The sequence below is a fragment of the Lynx rufus genome, unplaced genomic scaffold, assembly GCF_022079265.1.
Source record: "Lynx rufus isolate CCGP_SWC_20201006 ecotype Redwood Valley unplaced genomic scaffold, mLynRuf1.p SCAF_10, whole genome shotgun sequence".
Classification (NCBI taxonomy): domain Eukaryota; kingdom Metazoa; phylum Chordata; class Mammalia; order Carnivora; family Felidae; genus Lynx; species Lynx rufus.
The window spans coordinates 4,176,127-4,190,344 of NW_025814824.1; the positions used below are offsets into that span (position 1 = coordinate 4,176,127).

Here is a 14,218-nt window from a genome sequence, read left to right on the forward strand (position 1 = left end):
GGGTTCTTCTCCGCAGGAAATGAAAACACCGTCTCGAGAAGAAACACACACGCTCACGTCCACTGCAGCATTGACTACAGCAGCCAAGACAAGCCAGCAACCGACGTGTCCACTGAGGGATGAATGGATAATGAAGCCCTGGATGGAATATTCTGTAACCATAAACAGGAGGAGATCCTGCCATCTGCCACAACGCGGACGGACCCCGAGGGCACTATGCTAGGTAAAACATGTCAGACCAAGGAAGACAAACAGCGGATGATCTCACTCATATGAAGAAACTTGAAAAAAGAAAAACACCACAAAAATCATAAATACAGAAAACAGACTGGTAGTTGCCAGAAGTGAGGGTGGGGACTGGGAGTAAAGGGCGGAGACGGTCAACGGTACAAACTCCCAACTACAAAATGGATAAACCCTGAGGATACAACCAACTTCACGGTGACTGCAGTTAATAATACTGTGTTGACCACTTAAAAGTTGCTACAAGTAAATCATAAAAGCTCCCGCCAGAAGAAAAAACATTTTGTGACTCTGTGGTAGGAGATGCTAACTGTACGTACTGTGGTGACCATTTTACAACATATACATACAAAGAATCATAACGTTGTATCCCTGAAACTAGTATTATTTACCTAATCGATAAAACATTAGATAAGGGGCGCCTGGGTGGCGCAGTCGGTTAAGCGTCCGACTTCAGCCAGGTCACGATCTCGCGGTCCGTGAGTTCGAGCCCCGCGTCAGGCTCTGGGCTGATGGCTCAGACCCTGGAGCCTGTTTCCGATTCTGTGTCTCCCTCTCTCTCTGCCCCTCCCCCGTTCATGCTCTGTCTCTCTCTGTCCCACAAATAAAATAAACGTTGAAAAAAAAAAAATTAAAAAAAAAAACATTAGATAAATAATAAGTAATACAATGAGTGGACGCATGCTTACGTATTCATTCACGAAATCATGCTCTTCCACTCCCGGCCATAGGGTAGCAGAGACTGGATTTACCTTCTGCCTGATACACCCGAAACTCAGTATTGAGGACGCTGGACATGAGGCAACATGGGACAGTGACGACTCAAGACCAAGCAAGGTGAGCCCGACTCCCGCACAAGCGTATGGTCCAGAAAGAGCTGCCAAGACGCAGAGCAGAGAGGTGGACCCCAAGCCAGCCCAGCGCCCTCTCAGTTAAAGAGGAGCCGTGAGCCCAGGGGGACACAGGTAACTAGTGTGCAGGACGGGGGGCAGACTCCAGAAATCTGGAGGGGGTCCCTCCTGAGTGTTCACCGGAGTACTGAGCACTACACGTGTGAAGAAACTCGGGAAAGACCCACCTAAAAGGGGGAGAGGGCCGAGGAGTGTGAGGCCGAGCAAAAGGACCACGACGAAAACTATTCGAAGGCACGCCATAATTCAAGTTGCCCACAACCAGGGATAAGGACAAAAATCATAAGGCAGGTCTAGCAAAGAAACACTGTTTCAGAAGAACAAAGAAAAGGATGACGGCAGATTCCCGTCAAGAAAACAACTTCAGCTAAGACGGTGGTGTTGCGACATCGCTCACATACGGAGAGATAAAAATAATACCAACCTGGAACTCTGCACCCAGCAAAAACATTTCCAAATACAGAGCGAAAGACTTTTCTAGATCTCCCAAAGCCGAAGGAGCCCAGCAGCAGCTGCTGCCATGCACACAGAACTGTTACGGGAAGATGGATATTGGTAATAAATTTAAGTATGTGTCTACACAAAGGAAGAATCAGGAGAGGAAACAACCACAGGAGTAAATACGTGACATTTTCCTGATTACTTAAATCTCTTTTAAGAATAATTGATTTTTTTTTAACAAAATTAATCATGAAGCGTGGGGTGAAAGCATATGTAAAAGTTTAAGTGCATAACAACGAAGGCACAAAGAGCAGAGGAAAACAATAAAAGTACTTACTACTGCATTCTTGTGTATGAGATGTTTTATTCATGGGATGGTAGACTGTCCTAATGGAAGATATACAGTACCTGTCCTAAAGCAATCAATGAAAAAAAATAAAGAATCATAGCGAATAACAAAGGACATGAAATAGAATAAAAAAAACCCACTCAATTCCAAACAATGGCCAAGAAAAAGAAACAAAGGGGAACAAAAACAAGAAACAGAAAACAAGTAAGAAAATGAGAAAGATTTTTTTAATGTTTATTTGAGAGAGAGAGAGAGAGAGAGAGAGAGAGGAAGGCAGAATTCGAAGCAGGCTCTGTGCTGACCGCAGACAGCCCGATATGGGGCTTGAACTCAAGAACCATGAGATATGACTGGAGCCGGAGTCAGATACTCAACCGACTGAGCCGCCCAGGTGCCCAGAATATGAGAGATTTGTGTAGAACAGTATCAACAATCATATTAAAAGTAAACAGTCTGAATATTCCAACTGAAGGCAGTCATTGTGATGGATGGAAAAGCAGGACCCCACAATATGCTGCCTACCAGGAATGCATTTTAAGTAAAAAGACATAAATGCTTATGAATAAAAAGACAGGAAAGGACAGATTAGGCCGACACCAAACCAAAGTAAACTGGAGTAGTTACATAAATACCAGGCATAGTCCAATTCACAACAAAACATATCGCCAGGGATAAAAAGGATTATTTTAAGATAATATAGAGAGCAATCCATCATAAGACATGACAAAACTAAATATTTCCAAACTTAGTAACAGAGTCTCAAAATACTTGAAGCAAATACTAATGGAACTGAAAAGAGAAACAGAAAATTTCACAATTATAGTTCATTCACATTTACAGAATGTTCTGCCAAACAACAGAACATAAAGTCTGGTAAGAAAAATTAACAACCTAAGGAAATAGTTAGATGGTATTCATGGGTCTGAGGAGACAATAAAGCCAAGGTCAAATCTCTACAAATTAGCCTATAAATCGAATACAATGTTAACCCAAAAGTCCCAGCAGGATCTTTTTCTAGAAATTGGCCTGCTGATTCATATGGAAATGCAAAGGGTCTAGATTAGGCAAAACAACTTTGACAAACAAAGAAGGGGACTAAAAATACCTATTTTTAAGATTTATTTTAATGCTACAGTAATCAAGATAGTACGAATCGGTACCAAGATAGACAAATAGAGTAAGAGAACTGAAAAGAGCCCAGAAAGAAACATACACAGAGCAGACTTCTCACCTTTGACAAAGGTGCAAAGGCAAATCAGAGGAAAAGGACGTTCTTTTCAACAAATCCTGCTGGAGTAACCAGACGTCTATCAGTCCGTACTTCGCACCATCCACAAAAACTGACTGAAAACGGATCATATGTCTAACTGTAAACCAAAACTATAGAAGTTCTAGAACGAAACAGAAGAAAACCATCTGTGACTTTGGTTTAGGGAAAGATTTCATTGACACACCACCAAAATCACAAACCATGAAAGGAAAAGTCGATAAACTGAACTTACCAAAATTAAAATCTACTGTTCTTCAAAAGACCTGCTAAGAGACTAAAAAGTCAACTCACAGATGGAAAAAAATATTTGCAAAGCATCTACTGGATAAAGGACTCGTATCTGTAATACTACGAAGAAAACACAGTAATAATTTAAACCCCAGTAAAAAATGACCCAATTAAAAACGGTTAAAAGATCCAGGGACGCCTGGGTGGCTCAGTCGGTTTAGCGTCTGACTCTTGGTTTCAGCTCAGGTCATGATCTCACGGTTCGCTGACAGTGCGGAGCCTGCTTGCTTGAGATTCTCTCTCTCCCCCCCCCCGCCCCTCCCCCACTCGCTCGCTCGCGCTCTCTCTCTCTCTCTGTCTCAAACTTTTAAAAAAATGGGTAAAGGATTTGTACAAATACATCCCCCAAAAAGAGACAGAGCTAGATGGCAAGTAAGCACATGAAAAGATGCTCAACATCATGGGACACCAGGGAAACGACATCCACAACATGCCCACGCCAAGCCTCGGTGAGGACGCAGAAGAAAAGAGAACTCTCATTACCACTGGTGGGAATTCTCAGAGGTGCTGGTCACGCAGTAACAACGGAAACAGGCACTTATCATATAAAGCCATTCCGCTCGTAAGCACTTACCCAACGTAGCTGGAAGCATATGCCCACACAAGCTGCGATGCAAACATGCACAGTGGCTGTACTGATAAGACCCCCGAGCTGGAAATACTCCAAATGTCTACCCACGTGAACAGCTTAGCAAACTGTGGTACACCCAGCCACTGCAGTATCATTCAGCAATAAGAAGGAATTAAGTATTGGAACTCACTACAAAACGATAGCAAAATAATTACGCTGGGGGCACCTGGGTGGCACAGTCGGTTAAGCGTCCAACTTCAGCCAGGTCACGATCTCGCGGTCCGGGAGTTCGAGCCCCGCGTCGGGCTCTGGGCTGATGGCTCGGAGCCTGGAGCCTGTTTCCGATTCTGTGTCTCCCTCTCTCTCTGCCCCTCCCCCGTTCATGCTCTGTCTCTCTCTGTCCCAAAAATAAATAAACGTTGAAAAAAATAATAATAATAATTACACTGAATGTAAAAAGCAAGCAAAGATTACATAGCATATAACATTTCTGCAGGATTCCAGAAAATGAAAATTGACCTGTAGTGACAGACAGTGGTTCAGTGGCTGCGCGAAGAAACTTTAGGGGGTGATAGAGCTATAGATGTATTCATCATCCTGGCTGTTTATGGTTCCACGGGTGTCCACACGTCAAAGCTTACCAAGTTTTCTTGCTAGAAACACATGCAGTATATTGTACACCGATTATAACGTAGAGCTGCTAAAGGTATCTTAGAAAGAAGAAAAATTACAGCAAATCAGCACCGAGAACAACACAGACCATAATAAAGTGAGTGTGGGTCCAGCCAATGTGCCAGCCAGCGTCTGACGCACACAGAATCTCCTCACCTGTTCTCTCCGCGGCCGCGCGGTACAGACGTCATCACCTTCATTCCACAACAGAAGAAACTGAGAAACAACGTTCAAAAAGAAACGTGCCTAATGAAACACAATGCAGTGAGGGAGGTGGGGTTCGAGCCCAAAGACGCTCAGCCCAGGGCTTCTCCCTTGAACTACGACTCTGCCTACAGGCAGGGACAGCTGCTCATCAGCCATTCAACCGCTGCTGAGTGGATAAAAGTGGGTGTAAGTGAAAAGAATATAATCGGACTCTACCGCCTGCTCAGGGACATTCAGGAGGGCGCCTGAATGCTCCACACCTTCTATTCCACTTTATGGGTATTACAGCTTTAAAAACTAGTCACCAGAATGAGTGTTTGGTGAAAAGTAAATTCAGGTTTTTTTTGTATTTAAAAAAAATTTTTTTTAATGTTTATTTATTCTTGAAAGAGAGAGAGAGAGAGACAGAACACAAGTCAGGGAGGGGCAGAGAGAGAGGGAGACACGGAATCTGAAGCAGGCTCCAGGCTCCGAGCTGTCAGCACAGAGCCCGACGCCGGGCTCGAACCCACGAAGTGTGAGATCATGACCTGAGCCGAAGTCCGACACTCAACTGACTGAGCCACTTAGGCACCCCAGTTGTTTTTTTTTTTACTGTTTATTTATGTATTGAGAGAGAGAGAGAGAGAGAGAGAGAGAGAGAGAGAGAGAGAGAGAGAGACAGTGTGGGGGAGGGGCAGAGAGAGAGGGAAAGAGAACCACAGGCAGGCTCCGCGTTGCCAGCACAGAGCCCGATGTGGGCCTCAAACTCACCAATCTGTGGGATCATGACCTGAGCCGAAATCAAGAGTCAGATGCTTAACTGACTGAGCCACCCAGGCACCCTCACCTTCATTCTTAAAGGGCATTTTCTCCAAATACAGAATTCTGGGTTGACAATTCCTTCCTTTCAGCACTTCAGTGATGCTGTTCCACTGACTTCTGAACTGCATTGTTCTGATGAGAAATCTAGTTCATTCAAATCACTGGTTCCCTATAAATAATGTGTCATTTTCCTCTGACTTTCCAGGGCATTTTTTGTGGGTCGGTTGGTTTTTGGTCGGTGGTTTTAAGTGGCTTATGAATGTGTCTGGTCAGGGATCTCTTGCGGCTTATCTTGAGTGGGTTCAGGCACTTCTTAAATCCTTGTTTATGTCTCAGCAAATTTACGAAGTCTTCAGCCATTATTTCTTTAAACATTTTTCTTCTGAACCACAGTTTCTCCTTTCCTTTCAGACTCCTTGTGACACAAGTGTTAAACCCTTCAGTACTATCCTATAGGTTCCTGAGGTTCCTGAGGTTCAGTTCGCACAGACAAGGCTTTTTCGTTTCTCTGATACCCAGACGAAATACTTCCTACTGAGCCATCTTCAAGTTCATGCTCTTTTCCTTCTGTCGTCTCTACCCTGTATTCAGTCCATCCAGGGTGCTTCCTATTTTGGCTAATGTACTTTGCGGCCCTTTTCTTTCTTTTCTGAAACTTGCCATATTTCCATTTGCTCATGCGGTGCAAGGCCTACAATAAAGGCCCAGTATCGTGTGCTTCCTAATATCTAGGGAAACCAGGTGAACCACAACGGCCTGACCACGGGCTCCCCTCCCCACTCTGTTCCCATGGGTTAATCCCCTAGACAAACAACTCTCCCCATCAAAGAGACCAGGCATGATTCCTACTTATCCCTGGGGGGGTGGGTTCCAGTTCCCTGCCAGACCATGGAATCATTCAAACATCAGGGAGCCTGGGTGGCTCAGTCAGTAGAGCATGTGACACTTAAGCTCAGGGTCGTGAGTTTAAGCCCCACGTTGGGCATGGAGCCTACTTTTAAGAAAAGGAAAATTTATACATATATGTGTATATATATATATACACATACACATATATATACACGTATATACACACGCATATACATATATATGTATATATACATATATACACATATGTATATATATGCATACGCGTATATTTTATATATACACACACACACACACACACACACACGCGTACATATAAAAAACAAAAAAACCAAGCCCATCACATCCTCCCATGGGACCCAGGGGACAGCCCACCCTGCTGTCCCCACACAGCCTGCCTCTCCCAGACATGCCGGATCACTCTGCTCCAGATCACACCCTCTTCGTGGCCCTGCGGGGTGCGTGCAGTGTCCCCCTACCCTGGCACGGCGAGCAGATGTGACTGAGGAACTGCTGTCGATCACATCTGTCTGGGGCCAGGTGTCAGGCGTCCGTCATCCCCAGAAACCTAGAACAGGAATCCCTCCTGCATCAGCAGGAGACTGAGCAGTTCGCCCTTACTTCCCGGAGCATTTCTGCAGTAACTGCTTTTACATCCTTCTCCGAGAATTCTAGCACCCGTCATCTTAGATGGCCACCTGTTGAATGTCTTCTCCCATGCAAGTTGAGACTTCGGGTTCTTCACATGCTGAGTAATTCTGGCCTGGACATTTTTGTTTCAGCACTGAGTCAACGCTAAATGTTTCCAGACTGCACATTCCAAACTCCTGTGGACTGTGATTTCGGTGTTGCCGTGTTTGCGAGGACTTTGGCCAGTTTCAGATCTGGGCGGTGGCCCAACTCCTGGTTCAAATTCTCAGTATCTGGTCTGCTGTTTAGCATCAGAGACACGCATGCACAGTCCGGGGGTAAGTCGGGACTTGACAAACGACTTCATGGGATCCCCTCCTGAGGTCCTCTCTCTCAACCATCTCCTGGTGCTTTCTGGTACCCTGCACCCCCCTCTTTGGGACCACCGTCCAGAACACTGGGGTTGTATTTACCTTTCACTTCCAACAACTACACGTACGTCCAAGGCCAAACGCAGACAGGCAGAAAAAAGAGAGGCAGCGGGAACTTGCCCCACCCTCTTGAGACAACAGCTCTTGTGACTGAGGCAGGTTCTCTTCCCTCACAATTCCCGGTATTTGGGGTTCTGGCGGCCACCTTGCTCACTACCAGGACACTGGTCTCCCGTTTCCCAAGCCTGAACTAGAGGGATTCTCCTGGAGTTCTCTCTGGCTGTGCCAGCATCCATTTCTGGGTTTTTTTTTAGACCAGGCCAGTGGATGCCAGGAAAAAACTCAATTCACACTTTTATTTTCAGCCCAGACCACTCTCCTAAACTCCCCATTTGCACAACCAACTGCTTCATTAATACCGCACTTGGATGTTTAACGATTATTTTTAACCGAACAATATTCCTCACTGTCTCTTCTGAACCTTCTCGTTCTACAGCTTTCCACATCTCAGCTGAAGGGGACTCCTTCCCAGTCACTCTAGCCAGAATCCTTACGGTTCCTTCTTTAGACTCCTCATCGGATCGGCCGGGAGATTCTCCAAATCGGAGCATGCAGACCACCACAGTATCCCAGTCCCGGCCCCACAGCCTGTACCCGAACCACAGCTCCGGCCTCACACCTGGCCCCAGCGATGCGGACTCCCAACATGGTGCCCAGACAAACCTCTAAACGCCTGAGCGCGTGCCTCTCTGCTGATTAGCTGCTGCGGGCCCTTCTCGCTCAGGGTGAAAGCGGGGACGGCTCCGTGTGGGCCCCCGCGCTGCGTCTCTGTCGCGGTCCCGTCACTCTCCCCCATCTGCTGGCTGCAAGGACACGATCCCCTGTCACTCTCCTCCCGTCTGTTGGCTTCAGTGACGGGGGAAGGTTGTGGGCGCTCCCGTCCCGGCCCTGTATCCCGTGTGTCTTTGTCTGAAACGCTCTTCCTCCTCTCTGTACGACTGACCGCCCCAATTCCTGGCAGTCTGATCTCCAACGTTACCCTCTCGGTCAGGCCTCTCCTGACCCCCTATTTCAAAGTGCAAGCCCCCACCCCTGTTTCTTCCTCTACAGCACCTGCGCTCCCGCCTAGTTCACGACCGACTGCCCGCCCGCCGCCCCTCTGCTGGAGTAGCTCCCGCCCGGCACGGCGATCTCTCCGTGTGCGCTCAGTGCCTGACCGGCGCGCGGCCCAACAAGCATGTGCTGTGGTGAGTGGAAGAACAGCCCCGAGCACAAGCCTGTGAGCGAAGCACACAGTGGGACGGCAGAGGGCTAGGGAAGGGCTGAGGACCCCCTCGCAGGCCTCTAAACTGACGATCACAGCTGACAGAATCCATGCTCGCTTCTCCAACTCACAGCTCCCGGCCGTGAACTGCCTTATTCCTGCTCGACTCCAACGATCTTCTAACAGGGCAGCTACGACACTTGCACATCTTGGCCTCCCTGCCAGATTTTAGGTGGAGAACTCGAAGGGAGCGCTGCTGAGTCACAGACACACGTATGCTTCTTCCACGGCGACCCAAAATGGTCTGTCAACAGCGTAAAGTCAACTTCCAAAACACTGTAATTAGAAGTGGTCACTGAATTACATTTTAAAGTAAAAAGAAATGAGCCTCTGCGGCATAAGAAGCGTGTCAATAAACGTACTTGACTTCGGAGAGCAGAAGGGAGTGCCGGCCTGTGCAGAGGTCAGCTGGGAAGCGGTCCACTTCACGACACGGGTGAATGTGTCATTTATGTGTGTCATTACATGAGCCTCTTAAGAAAAACAGTCTTATTTTTGTTGTTACACTTTTCTCCCTCCTGAAATAGTATGACCTTCTTAATCAGATTTGGCCCAGAAAGGTCTTTTGCTATTTATGAAAATCAAATTCACCCTCATAGGATAAAGATGACTCACCACGGAGGATATTCGGAAGAATAAGCTCACATTCTGATGTAAACTCCGAGAGGATTTCAACAAAGGTTACAAACAAAACTTTCCAAAATGACTACTGTGTTCAGGACAACACGCACGCAGGATCTAAAAATCCGCATTACTTCACAGACACACCTTAAATACGGTTCCTGGTAACCATGCCAAGAAGACTGCCTTACTGGGAAACACAGCTTGCGGCCAGGCGACCAGTGATGTCCTCTACCCCTCGCCTGTTCCCAGGACACCTGAGTGCTCTAATTTCCTTCTCTCTTTTTTAATGTAGGGAATGGTCAATGCCAGTAGGAATTATTAAGCATTCTTTTCCTGAAAAGTTTCTAAGAAAAGAATGTTAGTCACCATGTGAACCAAATGATCAAAATTACTGTCACCCAAAGTGGGATAACCCAATATCAAGTGCCATCGAATAAAATGAAAATGAAAAGCAGAGCATGGCCCGTTGAGTATTCTTGGCAAAATATTTTAACCTAGATCTAAAGTTGAGGAAATGACTCAGTCAAATCCAGAATGTGCAAATGTCAGTAACATAATTTGCCTAAATTCTTAAAAAAAAAAAAAAAAAATTGTTATAAAAAACAAAGAAATGGAAGGCTTGCCTAGATTTAAAAAACAAAACCACCCCCGCCCCCCCCCCCCCCCCCGCCAATATATCCAACCAAATGCAACAGGTTTGACATTTAACTGGATCCTGAATTGAAAAAGCAAAGCCAGGGGCCCCTGGGTAGCTCAGTCAGTTAAGCTCATGATCTCACGGTTTGTGAGTTTGAGCCCCGCGTCGGGCTCTGTGCTGACAGCTCAGAGCCTGGAGCCTGCTTCCGATTCTGTGTCTCCCTCTCTCTCTGCTCTTCCCCCCTCATGCTCTGTCTCTCTGTCTCTCTCTCTCAAAAAATAAATAAAATGTTAAAAAAAAAATAAAATAAAACACGAATCAAAAATAGGCATGATGTAGGGAGCTTTAGTGACCGTAACGCGAACGCACAAGTGAACCAGTGCCTGCATCTGTTTCACGTGAACGTGAACGTGGCCGCCGTGGAGTTCTATGCTACACGGGCCATGCGATGCTGCACAGCCTTACATGCCGAGCTACCAACCTGAAAGCTTCATTATATTAAGCAACTGAAATACATTCCCTCAGACTCAGGAGAAAAGAAAGAGACAGAAAGCTATCCTTTATAAACAGACAAGAAAATCTTCAAGCATTCTGACTTTTATGCCACACAAATTCATTTAATAAAAATTTTAGAAATACTTGTAACCATGAGGATACACAGTCCAAATCAAATCAAATTAGCAATAAGTGGGTCCTAATTCACGGGCCCCGACTGAGGAGGACCCTAAGGAACTTGAGTGTGCCGGGAAGAAAACGCTCCTTTCTAACCCTCAAAAGACACAGACGTGTGTGAGTGCCGACGGAAGGCACCAATGCCACGGTGATCAGGCTTCCTGGGTCTAACCCATCCCAAGGGTGCTCTGGTGCAACCGTTCGACCTTCTTGGGGTCTGAACACAAAATATTTCCTCTCCAAGACACGACAGATAGAAAGTACGTTACCGAGTTCACATTCCTCCCACCCTCTAACCGAAACATCAGACACCACCGTGTTGGTCTATAGGTGCTGCTGTAACAAACGATCACAAACTCGCTGGCTTCTAACCACAGAAACGGTCTTCCCTCACAGCTCTAGGGGACAGGAGTCTACATCCAGGCGCTGGCCTCCTCCGGACGGCTTGGAGGAAGGACATCCCGGCGTCCTGCGGCAGCCAGTGGTCCTGGGCTTTCTGCCCTCGCAAGCGCCTCCCTCCCACCTCTGTCTCCAGGCGGCCCTCCCGCTTCTCCTCTCTCTTCTCTTCTTGTAAGGACACTTGTTAGTAGTTTTTAGGTTCATTCAGATAATCCAGACTGAGGTCATCTCAAGATCCTTGTCTGCAAAGACCCCTTTTCCAAATAAGGTCACATTCACAGGTCCCACGCTGACCTGTCTCTGGGGGGTCACCGCTCCCCTATAGTTACTATCTTTCTAGGGCTGGTTGTAGCCTAGTTAGCAATAAATGCATGCTTCTTAAAAGAACTTTAGAAACATATCATCCTTTCTCTAAATCTTTTATTTCCAGTATTAGTTATCTGATAATTCTTTTCAATTGGATCCATTTCCATATAAATCCTTTCGTGAGTGTTTTCATTAGTCACTGTGGAAAAGACTGGCCTGGTGGAACAGGTAGGTATTTAAATGCTACAAGAATAGCATTTTCATGGGTTACCGAGGTGGAAACCTTCTAGTGAGTCTGACACATTGACCTACTGGTCACCACTTTCACTGAATTGTGTTTTAATTCCTACTCATACACCTAATCAGTATACTCTTATACGTATAAGGTTTAACACACAGTTTTCATCTATTCAGGTACAAACATGACTACTCAAACGATGCTTTTAATTTTTACACCGTTACTGTTATCTCATTCACATACTGTTAAATCACCGACACGCACATCTCAAATGAGGTCTACATTCTCAGAGAGCGACTTCACGAGACAGGAACAGCTCCAAGTTCTCTCATCAGACAAAAGAACCAAAATTTCCGACTTACTGGGTGATGCGAGATTTCATTATCATTGTCGGAAAAATTACTTTTTTCAGTGAGTCTTCCAAAAGAAGCAGTTCACCTATCTTTTTCTGCAGTGACAGGAGAAACACCTTGGGGAGCCTGGGTGGCTCAGGCAGTTAAGCGTCCGACTCTTAAGCGTCCGGCTTAGGTCGTGATCTCACGGTTCGTGAGATGCGGCCCCGCGTCGGGCTCTGTGCTAAGCACGGAGGCTGCTTGGGATTCTCTCTCCCTCTCTCTCCCCCACTCACTCGCTCTCGACCTCTCAAAATAAATAAACTTTACAAAAAAAGAAGAAACACCTCAGCTCCAAATTCAGGCCATCCACTGACCCCACCCTTTGCCCTGCTGCAGGGAAACTCAGAAAAGCTGGCACGAAGCCTGGGTATCCCCGCCGCCCCTCTGATGGGGTCCGTGCGGGCACCTCTCTGAGGGCACGTACGTTCATATACCCACACGAAGTTTCAAATTATCAGTGCAATCTCCAAGACTAATGTGACCGACGCAATAATTGAAAAATTAAGAAACTGTACAGAAAAGCACGGGAGACCCCGCAAGCAGACAGCAACGGCCAACACACCCGCCATCTTCCCGTCTACCTAAGCTAAAAGAGCACATGGCGAACGGGGACTTCGCTACTAAAGCAAACGGTACAGCGTTAGTCCCTTTATCCAAAATGTTGCCTCTTCAATTAACGTATTTTGGCCTTATGCCCTGTTGTTGAGAAGAAATCAAGATGGGTGTGAACAATTCATACCTCCACCGGGAATAATTGCCAACTTTGTTTCAACCAAGCCCATTTTCGCAGAGGAAGCTGAAAAGGAAGGAAGAAAATTAAGTAACATCCGGATCATATATTCAAACATTATGACTTGAAGAAGTTAGTAAAATAAGCTACACGTACTCTGTTTACTAATTAAACTCGTGTCACAAATCTTTTAAAAAGTCACTTCAGAAGGCATTTGGTTACGGAAATAGGTAAACACTCTAAATGATAAATATATTAAGAGGTTCACATAACCTTTTCTGTTAAAAATTGCTCGGCAGCGAATTAATTTTTGATGCGGCAAGGCCAGGGCTATGACTACATAATTTGACCGGATGCTGCCAAGTCACGTTTGAAGGCTTAGACCCCGCTAACGATTGAGGACGAGGAGAGAGGCTTCTGACAAGCAGGAACATTCTTCGGCTGCCTGAGAGTCCTCGAAGCCAAACAGCTTAATACATCACACCAGATACGGCAGCTTTTCAGGACCAAATCTCCAGTCACTTCTGACAAATGGTTTGACTGTTCTGACAGCCAGGCAGGGTTCCTCTTTCCGCATTTTGCTTTCACGACTACTTTAACACATCTTAATTATTTATTTGCACATCCAAACATACTTGGACCACTTCCCTTATCCTAATTCCCAGAATCTGCACCCTTTCAGAAAAGGGTTTCATGGACTTCAGCTTCTCCATTTAAAACTCAGGATTTGAGACAATTAGGGATCCGAAGGGGAAAGTCCACGTGGACCAGCAGCTACCAACTCCAATCAGCAGTCAAAACTTACTAAAAACATCATCATATTGACACTACTTTCAACAGGCAGCTGCTTCAGAAGTGACAGCAGGAGCCAGGAGAGGTCGGTGACATGTATCTGCTGCCTGCTTCGCCCGGTCCTTGGGCCTGGGGCCCCTGTCCGTCACCCCGAAGTGACCGTCTGGCGGCAGCAGTCTCCAGGGCTCTGGCAGGACATCAGGCGTGACGGCGCCGGCACGGGAGCGCCTGGGTTGGCGTCCCAGCTCGGTCACTGACCCCGGGCGCGCTGCGTCTCCTCTCTGGGCCCGAGCCGCCGCAGGGACCGAAGCACCCTTCGCACAGCGCCATTTGGCCGACTGAGCGACTTAATGCAGGTCAAGTGCCGAGACTAGTATGAGGGTCAACATTCAGCACTCGGTCAGCATTAATTGTTTT

The 14,218-nt window shown here is 46.5% G+C and overlaps 1 protein-coding gene across 8 annotated transcripts in view; it reads right to left on the reverse strand.

The window, feature by feature from the left end:
• The window catches only part of AUH (AU RNA binding methylglutaconyl-CoA hydratase), a 178,990-nt gene that overhangs the window by 97,513 nt on the left and 67,259 nt on the right, over positions 1-14,218 (reverse strand). For all 8 annotated transcript variants that reach the window (XR_006965990.1, XR_006965994.1, XR_006965993.1 and 5 more), the window contains one exon: positions 13,019-13,075. Coding sequence is in view for 3 of the 8 variants with exons in the window: in XM_047101016.1 (XP_046956972.1) it covers positions 13,019-13,075 (57 nt within the window). In the remaining 5 variants the exon portion in view is untranslated. The remainder of the gene's footprint in view (positions 1-13,018; positions 13,076-14,218) is intronic.